This window comes from Quercus lobata, chromosome 1 (genome assembly GCF_001633185.2).
Source record: "Quercus lobata isolate SW786 chromosome 1, ValleyOak3.0 Primary Assembly, whole genome shotgun sequence".
NCBI lineage: Eukaryota > Viridiplantae > Streptophyta > Magnoliopsida > Fagales > Fagaceae > Quercus > Quercus lobata.
Window position 1 is genome coordinate 14,510,580 of NC_044904.1, and position 15,331 is coordinate 14,525,910.

A 15,331-nucleotide genomic window follows, 5' to 3' on the forward strand; every position below is an offset into this window, starting at 1 on the left:
TGTGCAATTCGACAGATGAGTCAACCCTTCATCTCTTTACTGTATGTACTATTGTTAAATCTATTTGGTTTTAGAGTCAGTGGGGGTTGAGAATGGAAGCCATTGAGTATGGGTCCCCATCGGATTTTATCTGTTTCCTCATATCCCCTCCTTTAGTGGAGAATCTGAATCCTAGTCAAAAAGAAGAATTTTTGCTGTTTGGTGCCATCCTTTGTGATGTTATTTGGAAGCAGAGAAATCGATCCCTCTTTGAGAACGTTTTGCTTAATTTTGATGGAGTAGCGTCCAGGATTTCTAATCTCTTCGCTGAGCATAAAAATTCAAGAGCCTCTACCTTAAGAAATCTGGTTTCTGCCCCTCCACAAGTTTGGATTCCTCCCTCAAGGCTGGACATAAAAATAAATGTTGATGCAGCAGTGGCTCCTCACTACTCTGCCATCGCTACAGTTTTGAGAGACTGGAGAGGGGAGTTGGTATTTGCTAGCTCCATGAAAGTGAACACCACCCTCCCTCTCCAGGCTGAAGCAGAAGCAATTAGATGGGCGATTTCCTTAGTCCCTGCTCTAGTTGGCGAATCTATAATTGTGGAGTCTGATTCTCAATCTGTTGTCCAGCTTCTTTCGAATTTGGCAATGTCCCCTCCTTGGAGAATTAAGTCTCTATGTTCTAATTTGAGGTCCCTTTTGTCTCCCTCTGGTAATGTTTCTATTTCCTGGGTCCCTAGGCTGTGTAATGAGGCAGCCCACACCTTAGCTAAATGGTGCTTATCTTGTAATTTTTTTGGCTCTTTTGGTTGTGGTTTTAGCCCGGACTATTTCTCTTCAGTTATTTTGGGAGAGTCCAATAGGGTGTTGTAGTTTTGTCTTTTTCTTTAAAAAAGTTTTCTATTCATAAAAAAATAAATAAATAAAAGATTTAATGGGTTCTAGAATTTTTTATTAGGAAAAAAAATCAAGTGAATTTGTGTTGCAACTTAATCTTGATTAAGAACTTAACAAATTAGGGAATTTTCGAGGTTTTAATTTGGGGCAAAACGCATATTGAAATGATTTGCCCCACTAACTATTCCCAGCACAACTGTAATTTTTTTAGGAAAAAAAAATCCATGTTGTAAGGTTGAATTTAATTAACCATCTTGTTGGCTTTATTCCGTGCAAATTTGCTTGTAATTCAACACTTAGAAACCCTGTATTTAGGGCATGTTTGGTAGACTGTAATGATGATTACATAGGAATAGGAATAGCTATTATAAGGAATGCAAGATGTTGTACTGTACTAATTATTCCTATTCAGTTGTTTGGTAACCCTATAGTAATAGAACCCTAAATATGTATTCCGCATGTTTGGTACAACATGTTAAAACGATGTAATGAAAGCTTTTTAAATCAAATTGCCTAAAATGCCCTTATTATAATAAATACATTTTTTATAAGGATTACTTTAATAAACCCAATCTTGAATGGAGACCTCTAATGAAATTTCTTTTTTTTTTTTGGTTTAAGAAACCCAATTTTTTTTTTTTTTTGGGATTACTTTCATTTCATTGCATTAAAATTAACTTGTCTTTTTTTTTTTTATTCTCAACGTTGTCTCACACCTGTAAAATTTGCCCAACAAACAGTATCACTATTTCATTATTCTTTCAACTGTAAATACTACCAACAACTAAATATCTCAGTTTGAAATCTCATTCATTCATTTTTATTGATGTATGTTCTTTGTTTCTATTAGGAGCTTAGGAAAAAAAAGACTAAATCTTAGACCCTGCCCCAGTATTAAAGGTATCTTTTTTCCCTAATATATATATATATATATATATTTGGTTAATAGGAACTAGAAGTATCCTGGGACAAAAGCATGACTAGAAGTATGCTTAAGCAAATTCACCAACCTTTTTATTTCTTTTTCCAGAGAAGAGTTCTCTTCTTCTGATTCCTTTACACAATTCACCAAATGAAGTTCTTTTTGCTCCCACTCAGCCTTGGAGTTTTCGATTTCGTTCTTGGATTGTTGAATTGTATTCATTAGAACATCAATCTCATGTTTTGCATCATTAAGCATGCTTTCATACTTCTAATTTGTTGCTTTCAAAACTAACTTTAGAACTTGTATCTGGGTCTCATCATTTTTATATATATACATATATATATATATATATATATATATATATATATATATAGTTAACAAGGGAGTTGGCACTGCTACGGCAATGCCTTAGGTACACATAACTAGAAGTATCCTAGACCAAAAGCATTTAAACATTTAGACACCAACTATGAGCCTGGGAATATATTGAAGAAGATCAAATGAACTTCAAAGCCAACTATAGTGCAATGCCTTCAGGCATGACCTCAAACGAGACCTGACACCCCACCATGTTCCTAGCTTTTTTAGCTAGAGCATTAGCAACAAAATTACAAGTAGCACATGAATGAAATCAAAGAACAGGAAAGATGAAACTAAAGGTTGAATAACCATTGAAAAGTCTTAAAATGCCCAAATTATATAAAATTTCAATAATATAACATCCCATTTACCTAAAAAAAACACCACAATCATCCAAAATTCTTACGAGCCCCGTGTTCAAGTGGGATAAAAAAGAAGCATAAATGCAAATTGGATTTTCCAACCTTTGTAAGCCACTCAAAAGTCACCATTAATAAGGCCTTTCACCCATTCTTCCTTCTCAACATCCAGCATGCTCAAGAAAACATCTATTAGTTCATGTTGACAAGCAATCAATTTAGTTGCCTTGTGACACTCCTTAGTTGTAAGGCCAAGTAGTTTTAGTAATTCATCATTGATTTTGGACCTACTTTCAGCTGCTACTACTCCAATGACTGCCTTGCTAAGGCTATCTGATGCATCCTTTAACTGAGCAGCAAGAATGATTGTAACTTCTTTCATCGCTTCTACCATATTATCTTCACCACTTTGAATTTTTCTTTTCTTTTTTCGAGCATTCTGTTCTTCCTTGTAACTGCCAAGGGTGGGAATTTGCGTGTAGTCCACGTCTTCAGGAATATCATCTAATTTGTCATCATTTTTCTCTGCTTCTAGTTCTTCAACAACATCTGCAAGTGCTTGAGCATCTTTACCAGTAGCATGGTCTTTTGCATACACAATGCAAAGGTCTTCACAGTGTGGAAATGATTTGTTTCTACAAGCAATTGCCCCCTTATGAATCTACAAAACAATTGACAAAAATATGAAAATGGCAAGATAAAATTAAATAAATTATGTTAAACCAAAAGAGATAAAATACATGGATCTATAAGATAGTGAACTTTTACCTGCACATATGCATCCCATACATCATTTTCAACAGTAACACACTTCCTCATAGTGTCCCATCCAAACCCACTTGTGTTAGGCCCAGTCAACATTTCATGGATAACTTGAAATTCTCTTTTCAAAGTCCTCAATCTTGACTCAATATGTGGTTTTGCTCTTAAGCCAGCATTAGGTACCTTGGTAGAAATCTTCCTTCCAAGATTTTCAAATATCCGGGTTTAAACTTATTTTCAGGGCTACCTTCTCTTTCATGGTGATATTCTACCAAAGCCTCCACTAATTTTATTTCTTCAGCAGGAGTCCACTTTCGTTTAGAAGGATCTTGAGAATCAAGTACAGTCGTTTCCATTTCTCTCCAAATACTAACAATAAAATGGCACGATAATAAATTAATATGCAAAGGTTTAGACACACATAATAAACAATTTAACACCAATGCAATAAAAAAATTTTATTAACTCAAGGAAAAAATACATGAAAAAGTCACAAATCAAAGTATTATATTATTAAACTATATTTCTCTCCTATTTCTCCACATACTAAACATTTCATTTGCCAAAGTGGTTCTCCATGCACTCCATTCTTTTGAAGTCTCAATATGTGTTATTGGGTCACCATTAATTCCTTCTGCCAACTGCTCATCATTGTCTAATTCCTCTTCTACTGGGTCTACAGGCATCACTCTCCTTATGAAGTTATGGAGAAGGCAACACGCCATAATAATGCGATTTTGTGTCTTGATTGGGAAGAATGAAGGACTCCTAAGAATAGCCCATCGTATTTTAAGCAATCCAAAACATCTCTCTATAACATTTCTAGCTGAAGAATGTTTCATATTAAAGAACTCTTCTAGGGTTCTTGGTTGTTGTCCATCTCTCCAATCATTTAAGTGATATCGTTGTCCTCTATATGGGGCAAGAAATCCCTCACCATTTGTATAGCCAACATCAACAAGATAGTAATAACCTATATATTGTAATGTCTTTAGTATAATGGGTGTATAAAAATTTTAAAAATAATAATATAATCAGTAGGCAACCTATTTCTCTTACCATAGGGAACTCTCAATCCATTCCTCCTACTTATTGCATTTCGAAGCACTCTACCATCAGTAGCAGAGCCTTCCCAACCAGGCAAAACATAATTAAATTGCATGTCTTGTGAGCAAACTCCTAGTACATTTGTGGCAATCTCCCTCTTACGATTTCAATACCTAGGTTTGTCTTCTAAAGGCACTCTCACCCTAATATATGTTCCATCTAATGCACCTAAACAATTCTGTAGTTACAACAACAACAAAAAAATGCAATCAAAAATTTATTCAATATTTCTACTTCATAACTTGAAAAGAAAATTCACATTGTTGGATACCTTAAACCATTTCCATCTCTCATCTGAAGAATTTTTTGGAACTGGCTCTGGTTTCTTAAATAGCTCTCCTTGTAAACTTATGATAGCACGTAACACATCATTCAAATATCTACTCACTATCTCTCCCGAGCGCCTAAAATGGTGTTTTATGACTCGATTTTTTGCATGATGAGCATGTGTATGTAGGAACATGGCAACTTGTTCATCTACTAACATGTGTTTTGTATCTTTTAAGCCACCTATTGTTTCAAGCATATTACATAAGCTGGTAAATGCATTCCTATTCATCCTAAGTTGGTTAATGCAAGTTTCATGACTCTCATAGCATAAACGGTGAATTTCCCCTCTCCTTGAATGAAAATCATGACCATATGTTGCTTTCAATGATCTTTTTCGAACACGGTACTCTACTATAAAGCATAATAATTGAAAAAACATACTAACAATGTGCAACATATCCAACCAAAACCAACTTCCTTTTCTTTATCCTATTCCTTGTGGCTAAACTCAAATGGGCCATAACTGCAAACAATAGCATTGAACAAATTCAGAATACTATTAATAAAATTTGTACACAATTTAAATAATTGAACAAGATGATAATTAAAATAATATATTAAATATGAATAACCACAATACCAAGTGCATGGGTAACCCACCACCAAATTCCTTGAGACTAATGTTCACACTTCAATAGATAAATTTTGTGCAAACCCACACTTCAATAGATAACTTTCACACTTGATAGATAACTTTGACACAGACCCACACTTCAATAGATATCTTTCAATTCTCTGCCTCCTAATATTAATTAATTGATTTTGAAATTCTGAATTTTGATTATTTAAAGTCATCCCCACAGATTACAAATAGTATATATCAGACACATTAATATATATATATATATATATATACTCCTAAATATAATGCCAAAATGCACAACTGAAATAAAAATCTTTTGTTAATATATATATATATATATATATATTATTGATACGCTTTAGATTGGCTATAGGGTTCACGGTCATTGTTTCTAATCTCAGTTTCATAGAACCTCACAGCTATACAAATATCAATTATACAGCTATACAAATATCAATTATATAGCAATACAAATATCAATATGGCAAATTTGATATAATGTCAAAAAAAAAAAATTTGATACGGATAATAGAAACAGAGGGCAATACCTGTAGAAATTGCAAATCTATGGGCAGAAAAAAAAATTCTAAAAAGAGAGTAGCAACTGAGGGTGAATAAAAGGAAATACCCATACAAATAGATGAGAAAAGAAGAGAGAGAGGGTGCAATACCTGTGGAAATCGTAGACCTAAGGGAAGAAGGAAAAAAAATTTCATTGAGAAGAAGGAGCAGCAACTAAGGGTGAAAGAAAGACAATACCCATATAAATAGATCTCTAGTAGCGGGAAAATAAAATTTTAGAGAGGAGGGAGATGGAAAATTTAGGAAGGAGATGAAATTTTGGAGAAGATGCAGGTAGTGAGGGATTTTGGAAATTTTTTTAACAGAGCAAGGAGAAAGAAATTTTTGGAGAAGACGCGGATAGAGGGGGATTTTGGGAATTTTGCTTAAGCAGAGCGTATTACGTTTAGCAAGGGAATAGGGATTCAGTACTTTTAATAAAGAATGTCTATTCCTCATTTTAAGGAATAGAGATTCATATGGAATGATTATTACAAGTAATAAAAACATAACCAAACAATTGTAAAGTTGAACCATAGGAATAGTTATTATATTACAGTTTCTATTACAGTCTACCAAACGTACCCTTAGGTGGGAATCATGTAAGGGTAGTGTGTGAGAGAGTGTAAAGAAAAGCTCAAGATTGTGCACTCAGCAAGGGACTCGCGACTGGATCTCGCGACTTTCAAGTCGCCAAAGGATGCACACGAGTGAAGCATGCAGAGGAGCTGAACAATCACACCAACTGGAGCACTACAGGACAAAAAGTCCAGTCTGGCCATTTAGTTAACTCGCAGCTTGGACTCGTGACTTAGTCAAGTCGCGAGGCCAAGTCGCCAGTCCACTCTATTTAGGAAAAACTGACTCTTCGCATTCCATACACACACCAGTATAAATACCCCTTATACCCACGAAATGTAGAGAGCTTTCAGAGAGAATTTTGAGAGAAAAACCCTAGAGAAAAACAAGATTGACTCATCCACAATCTTCATCCTTTGATTCTCCAAATTCCTCTACTCTCACCCTCTCCATTGTTACATCCTTGAGAGATACATTAGCCAAAACCTTTTCTCACCATACTCATATTTGTGAGGAGGCTATTTGGTGTTTGGGAAGTAGTTAGGAAGGGACCAATTGATATTGGTTGAAGCTATGGGTTATAGCGGAATCCGGTAAGCTAAAGAAGACAAAGGTTCGGCATAACCTCGTTGGAGCAAGAAGCTTGGAGGGCTTAGGTATGCTGGGTAGATTAGGCTTCGAGGGTCTTCTTTAGTGGATTATTGATCGCTTATAGGGCGGCAGAAAGGTTTTACGCCAAGCACATCGGTTTCCTCTTTGATAACACATCGTTGTGTTATCCTTGTGTTTGCATCTCTCTTCCCTTAATCTTTGCCATTTAATTTCTGTTGTGGTTGTGATTTTATTTGGTTTAGATGGTTTTATCAATTCTGTTTTAGCTTATGTTCATGTTCCACACATACATTGTTTTATTATAAGCTTAAATTGGTAATTTGTAAATTGGGGGTCTAAACGTTTAAGGTGTTTTACACACTATTTGAACATTCACATATAATTATTTCGTTAGACATTTAGGTAAGAAAATTAACTGAGGGACTAACAATGCTCATTTTTTAAACTTTAAGGGCCAATAGTACTCATTTGAAACTTCAAAAATCAAAAACTCATAGTAAGTAAAATTTAAGGACCAATAGTATAGTTTTGCCAGAATTATTTACTAATGTGTTGTTAGTAAAAAATTTATTGTTTCTACTTTCTAGTTTCTACAAATAAAATTATTTGAAATAAGGATAAGATTGGAGTTCAACCCCATATTAGGTTAAATTTTCAAGAGGTAGTGAACCATTCCTTACAAATAAATCAAATTTATAAATATCCATAACAAGTCATCTCAAGTTGTAAATCAAACTCTGATGAAACGCACAAATTGCAGAAATTGTATCTAAATTTGATCTATTTTCCAAAATTTATACTTTTTTTTTACTACAAGAAAATTAGTTAATAAAAGTGAAAATTGATATAAACCAACGTAAATAATTTAATTGCACATGAAAATAATGTCATTAAAATGAAAATTTCTACTTAAAGATGTTACAATAATTTAACATGAAATCTTTTTCTATAAAGCAAGTTACTAAGAACAAGAAGTGCATAGGTAAAATTACCAACATGCATAACGCAGCGGCAATATTTCCAACAACAAAAAAAAATGGATAATAAAAGATTATTGCTAAGGTAGTTATATTAGAAATCACCAACAAGAGAAAAATCAGGTAAGTGAAAAGATTCAAGGTCCAATTCTAATACCATGTAGAAATTTGTGATTGGGAGATAGAGAGGAGGACATATATAGTTTAAAATTATTCTGTTCTGTGGCCTATGTTTTCTCATTTACCCTTTTTTTTAAATACATTACAAGGAAATATATATTTGTATATGAAAATTCAAACAGAGTGTAAAACACCCTTGAACGTTTAGACCCCCAATTACAAAATAACCAATTCAAGCTTTATGACAAACAACTAGTGTACGGAAAATGAACACAAGCTATAAACAGAATTGGTAAACAATCTAAGCCAATTAAAATCACATCAACAGCAGAAAATAAAAGGCAAAAATTAAGGGGAGAAAGATGCAAACACAAGGACAACACAACGATGTGTTATCAAAGAGGAAACCGAAGCCCTCGGCGTAAAACCTCTCCGCCGCCCTCCAAGCGGTAAGTAATCCACTAGAAAATGTAGTTGGGATACATGAACAGCAATAGACCCTCCAAGCCTAATCTACCCAATGTACCTAAGCCCTCCAAGCTTCTTGTTCCAACGAGGTTGCGCCGAACCTATTTCATTTCTAGCTTCCCGGATTCCGCTACTTGACCATAGCATCTACTAATGTAAATTGGTTCCTTCCTAACTGCTTCCCAGAACACCAAACAGCCCTCTCACAGTAATGGATATGGTGAGAAAAGGTTTTGGTAAAAGGCCTCTCAAGGATTTTACAATGGAGAGGAAGAGAGTAGAGGAATTTGAAGAGTCTCTTATGTGAAGATTGTGGATGAATCAATCTTGTTTATCTCTAGGGTTTATCTCTCAAAATTCTCTCTGGAAGCTCTCTTTCTTTCGTGGGTATAAAGGGTATTTATACTGGGGTGAGAATGGAATGTGAAGAGTCAAGTTTTTCAAAACAGGGCTGGCTCGCAACTTGGCCTCGCGGCTTGACTGAGTCACGAGATCTAGCCGCGAGATAACTAAACGGCCAATTGTCCTATTTTGTCCTGTAGTGCTCCAGCTAGCATGACGCTTCAACTTCTGGCATGCCTGGCACGTGTGCATCTTTTGGCGGCTTGCAGCCGCAAGTCACCCACGAGATCCAGTCACGAGTCTCTGTTTTTCTTGCACAATCTTGAGCATTTCATCACACTATCTCACTCACTACCCTTACAAAAATCCCACCTAAATACAGGGTTACTAACTGCTGAAATACAAGCAAATTTGGCACGGAATAAAACCAACAAGATGGTTGATTAAATTCAACCTTACAGTATAAGAAACTTGGGGTTGAATTCTCGCCTATATCAAAAACTGATTGGTGTCTTGATCTTATGATAAAGAACTATCATCGGAGCAAACGTCATAAGTTGAAACTCTCTCAAAAAAAATATATATATATATATTTATAAATTTTATATGGGATTAAAATCTCTATTTCTTTGTATCGTTTCTGGCTACTCCTCAAATCAAACTTGTAGAGAAGAGAACGGTTAGTCAATAGATGCAAGTGAGTGAAGACCGGCGTTGAGGACCAACAACGGGTCCTGACGGTGATGACCAACGGCCTATGAGGTCACTGGCAGAATTTGCTTCTAGTTCTACTGAAGGGTACGTTGAACTTGTTCAGCAATGGAAGAAAATGGAGTTAGCAAAACAAAGAAGATCCAAATCACAGAGAAAAGGAGTAAGAAAAACTAAGGGAAATAAAAAGATGTAGAATAAGTACAAGAAGATCCAAATCCAAAAATCACAGGGTAATATCTAATTCCCTTTTGAATGTGGCAAGTAATTGTAGTGAAATGCGTTTTTTAATTTTGAATGTTTGGTTTGTTGTTGTTGTTGTTTTTTTTTTTTTTTTTTTTTAAGTTATGTTGACGTGGCATCCCAGCTGGCAGTAGTTTTTTTTATAGGAAATAATAATATTATATTTGGATAGTTGGATCATTAGTTATGTCAACATTTTTCATCCATCGCTTAAAAATATGAATTATTTTGACACAAAATCAAAAGGTTAGAGACTAAATTGACACACTACTGCACATCTTTGACGTGATAGTCACTTAGTCTGTTGTATGGGGGGAGACAAGGTCGGGGTTCAAGTTTTTAGGAGACCATGATCTTGGCAACATGCCAACGAGCCATGGGAGCCCTATAAACACCCTGCTAAGGTCATGATGATAGACTAATTAACTAGAATTCACTCTATTTATCGTAAGGAGATTTGAAGGTCAAGTTGCCAATTAATAACTTTAGTGTACTACATAATGGCTTTTTGTTTAAACAAAAAAAAAAATTATGTAACAGATTACATAATGTTTTATTGCAATGCACAGACGCATGCACACATATGAAGGTTTTAATCTGCATAACGTTTATTGTTTCTTTCATCTTTGGTGTGACTTCAATTTATTTCTTGTAGGCGAGAAGATCATCATAGTACTTGGCGATCCATTGTTCAATGATCCTAACCTCAACCTTTCGCTGCATGACCAACCACTTTGGATCACTTTCCTTTGCAAAGAGTATATCCAAGCAATGAGATCCTGCAAATTGAAAATTGATTTAAGTATGAACTCACCTATGATTTTCTTCTCTTTGAAATATTCTTGGCCAAAAGCTAAGAAATCTCCTCAAGTTTAAACATTATTGAGCATTTCTCAAATGCTTATGGACACCCAATTACTCTACTTCTAGACATAATGTATCCCATTAAATGGCATCAATAAACTAAATAAATGAGTTGAGCACATACCATTAATTGTACTAACTGCAACAATAGAGTCTGATATGTTGTCCAAGACCCTGGAATCAAAAATAGAAAGCTGTTATAGCAGATCAAGTAAACCTAAAAAGTTTGTGTGGTGGTAATTGTTTGATTATCTAGTTACCCGCCAGTACTGTATGGATCTCTCAGCCCATTGGAGAATATGATGTTGCTTCCAAACTTGTGGAGAATCAGTTTGATATCCTGGAATATGCAATAAAGTTTCAAAAATGTTTGTTTTAATATTAGTTGTGAAAACAACATGGCAAACAACAAAATATTTGCATAATAAAGTACTTCTACAAGTGCTCTGGAAATTGATAGTTTGTGAAGATATGTAAGAATATACATGGCCTCCATAATAAGAAGTGACCCACTGAGGCCGAGGTGGGACGCTGTAGATGCTCTTGCACTGCTCGATGTAGCTGCTTAGGATAAAAGGATCCGGTTCAAACATGGTATCATTGCCACGGCCTATTGGTATCACCAGCTCACTACATGTCTAAATGCACAAAACCAATCATTTTCACATAAACTAAAATTAAAAATTTTAAAAAAAAATTAAGTACAATTTTTCAAAGGCAATATCAAATTTCATGCCAAGGGAAGGACTGTTAGATATATAAATAAGGTATAGGGTAAAACTTAGGTACGTGTTTTCTCTTTTCAAAAACATGTAATTTATTGTACCTAAGTTCTACTTATTTATTGGATATAACTTACACTCAATTTCTTCTTGTGTCTTGGGACACTTGGAAGTTGGAGGTCCTACGTTGATTATGAAATATTTGTTGATTGTTATAAATACTTATAAGAAATTTAAAGTTCTTAGATAAGCATGAGTGATAAATGATAATACCCCGCTTAATAAAACACTTGCAAGTTGGAGGTCCTACGTTGATTACGAAATATTTGTAGATGGTTAGAAATAGTAATCAAAAATCATTAAAGCTCTTAGATAATATGCATGAGCCATAATAGCTTGGATACAACTTGCATTCTTTTCTTTTTTTTTATAATTATTGATAAATTACTATTTATGCCAAAAACTTAAGTAGGCAAAAATAATTATCACACTTTTACTCTTTATTTTAAAGTAAACTCACATCGCATAGTGTGCAACTTGTACTTGTATGAGTACAAACCATGCAAATGTTAAGAAAAATTCGAGCTTTGTACATAATTGGCTGGCACAATTCATGAAACTCTCCATGAGTATACATTGTAGAGATAACTTATATTAGCTTAGAACCTTATAGCTTTATAGTATTATATTATCTGATTCTCTCAATAAGGAGAATTTGGATTTGAATCCACCACTCTCAGTCTCACTTATTGTAAGGAGGAAAAAAAAACCAAATAATAATAAAAAAATCATATTGATTAATTTCAAAAAATAAAAACTAAAAGCTTTTTCATTATCTTAAAATTCTTAACAAGTAACAAGAATCTGTGTCAACTTGATCATTTACGCTCTCGTCCATGCTTGAAATAATTAAAGTCACCAATGGGCCTCTAGCCCAATGTCACTTACCCCTCCTTGTCTTTTATGTCATGGGCTTGACCCAATTCCCCTCTCGTGTCAAAAAAAATAGTAATACTCCAAGTCATCATATTTAAATGGCATTATTCATAATAGGTGTGTACATTGTTCCATATGTTATCCCCTCTTTGTCGTTAATGTTATGATTAGTGATAAAAAATAAATAGATGCATCATTTACCTGCCATCTCCATCCTACAGTTGTTTCAGATATATTTCTGAGTTCATTAACATAGCATGATCTAATTCCTCCATAAGCAACAAGACCGGCAAATATTTTTTCAAGAATACTAGTGTCAGAAGGAGCTCCATCTATGCCACCGCAAACAATTGTAACCGGATAATCTGGAGGATGATTATATTGGGCTGCAGTGTAATACACAGACTCCAAGTAATTCTTGAGCTCCGAAGATTTACTTAGGGGTCTAAAATAGAAACAAAGGATTAATTATGTAATTATTATTTTTTTAGATCAACATAAATTAATTATTATTCTTGTCTAACTTTATTGATTCTAATAAGTTTACGGCAAAGGGTATCTATGCGCATGTACCTACAAGTCTTGAATTCCTTGCCAAGGTTTGAAAGACCACTAGGCTGAGATGTGGCTTTATCTATTTCAGACCATGACTTTTGTATAGTTTGGTAGCAAGTCTCACTAGCTTCCTGCACCACTCGAGTGTGACAACTTTTAAATTCGTTAAAATGAACAGGAAAATGAGGAGAGAAAGTTACATAAAAATGCCATATTTTATACCCAAATTCAGATTAGTTCATAAGTTTTTAATATTGTCAATTAAATTCTCAAACTTATACAAATACTTCAAATTGAAGCCATTGTTCATCTATTTCATTCATTTATGTTATTCTAGGAAGTAATACAGTAGAGAAAAAAGGGGAAACCATTGATAAAATATTATGCTTCCATCTAAAATCAGTTTTCGATTTTCTGTTAATAGTTTTCTCACTCTAAATAAAGCTCTCTCTCTCTCTCTCTCTAAACAAAAATTTTCTCTCTCTATACTTTGTGTTCAATGGTTGTCAAATTGATTTATAAACATGCTTATAGGTGAAATATAAAGTTTAAACAATGGTTTCCCACTTTTCTTTGTTCAATTACTACCCATTATAAAAGAAATGAATAATGGGGATGGAAAGATGCTTCAAATTGAAACGATTTCATAAATTTGGAATTTTAATTGACAAAATTAAAATCTTGGGCCTAATCTGAAATATTTCATAAACTTAAAGGCCTTTTTTACGAAATTTTCCCATAGAAGAAACTAAAGATATTCAATCTGTTACCTTAAAATCCTTACTGACAACAGAAAAATATCCATTTTGTGGCGTAATATCATCAAAGTAAAGGATTGGAGCCGAGGAGGCCAAGGCACCAAGGGCAACATGGGGATATTTTAGCCGAAACCATGAAGCTAGCACTGAACAAATGAAGAAAAAGTTATGTACACATACCAACCTATTAGAGTTTATTTCGTAACCTTTCAATCAAAATAGAAGCAACTTCGTTACTTACTTCCTCCGTATGATCCTCCAATGACAATTACTGGAGAATCATTGGCATGTAGTGTTTTCTTTACATGTGTAATGATTTCTGCATAATCTGCTATAGCTTGGGCTGAGTTGAAGTATCCAAGAGTGCTTGCATTTCTAAGTGCTTCTTCCCTTGATCCGAATGGTATTGAGTTCCCATAATATCGATGCTGATGAAAAAAAGTAACAATTTCCAATTTAAAGTTTCGTTTAACAACCAAATTTCAGAATTTGAAGTTTTAGATAGTCAGTAAAACATGCTGATTATACTTGGTTAATAAAAACAACAATAACAAGAAGAAAAACTAAGCCTTTAGTCTCAAAATTTTTGTATTTTGAGTATTGATCCTCAATGAACTAATCAGAGTCAGTCACATCTATTCTTTTCTGTTATTCTATATTTCTGAAGGAAAAGCTAAAATATAAATTGTTTAAGTTTATGATTTTGGCCTATATGATTCATCATCTCTTCTTTAAATTAATTATGTCTCTCATTACAATTTTTCAGCAATAAATTACACAAGGAAGCGAGGGAGAGAAGAATATTGATTGTGTGTGTGTTCATGTGTCTGCTTAACATTTCATTTATACCTCTATATATAGTATGAGAGCCTGGAACTGCTGAGCGTTATCAGCAAGAAAACCAATAGCGGAAAGATCACCATCCAAAGGTGCTTCTGCTCCAAAATAAGCAAGAATTGGTGCGTTACTAGTTGCACCTCCCCAGTACTTAGAGTTGATCACATATCTTTGCTGAAAAGTTGTGTAGCTTTCTGGCCTATAGTTGAAGTGATCAAGTGTTTGGTCATAGTAAAATGTTTGTAAGTCATCCGAAATAGATGCAGATACTGTTTCAAGATCGTGTAGAAATTTTCCTCCAATTGGACTTAACCTGGGAATATTTATTAGTGTTGCAGAGACAGAGGATAAGAAAATAAGAAAGACAAAAGGAAGCCATTGAAATGAAAACATTGGAGATTCCATTGAAGCTTCAATATATTATAGTAAGCACTTATTTATATAGCATTGGATTGCTACTTTGGAAGGTATTATTAATTATATTATGCTTCGAAAACTGACATATAATAGCTGGTCTTTACTTGTAATTTTAGTTTCACATCACATTCCTTTTTGGATGAATTTGATTTTATTGAACCAAAACCACAATTAGAACACGCAAAAATCTTCAAACTACAAGCAATCAGAAACACTAATCAACATTGATTAAACCACAATTATAGAACAAACAAAGAAAGACAACATTCAAAATATGAGAAATTGATTTTGATGAAAGCTGAAAATTATGATTTCATTGATT

The 15,331-nt window shown here is 34.0% G+C and overlaps 1 protein-coding gene across 2 annotated transcripts; it reads right to left on the reverse strand.

Annotated features, from left to right (window-relative positions):
• Window positions 1-10,373: 10,373 nt before the first annotated feature.
• On the reverse strand, window positions 10,374-15,310 carry LOC115980265 (lysosomal Pro-X carboxypeptidase-like). 2 transcript variants are annotated; one of them, XM_031102537.1, is made up of 9 exons: window positions 14,605-15,310; window positions 13,997-14,183; window positions 13,768-13,901; window positions 13,016-13,128; window positions 12,644-12,887; window positions 11,270-11,422; window positions 11,045-11,124; window positions 10,909-10,958; window positions 10,374-10,699 (listed from the first exon to the last, which is right to left on the reverse strand). In XM_031102537.1, exons 1-9 carry the CDS (start codon window positions 14,995-14,997, stop codon window positions 10,563-10,565), a joined length of 1,491 nt encoding a protein of 496 aa, XP_030958397.1. In that variant the 5' UTR covers window positions 14,998-15,310; the 3' UTR covers window positions 10,374-10,562. The 2 variants fall into 2 exon arrangements, with proteins under 2 accessions (XP_030958397.1, XP_030958402.1); XM_031102542.1 differs by having other exon boundaries at window positions 10,607-10,699; window positions 11,218-11,422.
• Between the last annotated feature and the right edge of the window lie 21 nt (window positions 15,311-15,331).

What these genes read in the sequence shown, in the direction of transcription:
- LOC115980265 (XM_031102537.1), bottom strand. Translation starts at nt 14,997, where the DNA reads ATGGAATCTCCAATGTTTTCATTTCAATGGCTTCCTTTTGTCTTTCTT. An exon ending in CTCTCATACTATATATAGAG is followed by an intron (nt 14,184 to 14,604) that starts GTATAAATGAAA and finishes TTTTTTCATCAG; the next exon opens with CATCGATATTATGGGAACTC. An exon ending in GATCCATACAGTACTGGCGG is followed by an intron (nt 10,959 to 11,044) that starts GTAACTAGATAA and finishes TTTTGATTCCAG; the next exon opens with GGTCTTGGACAACATATCAG.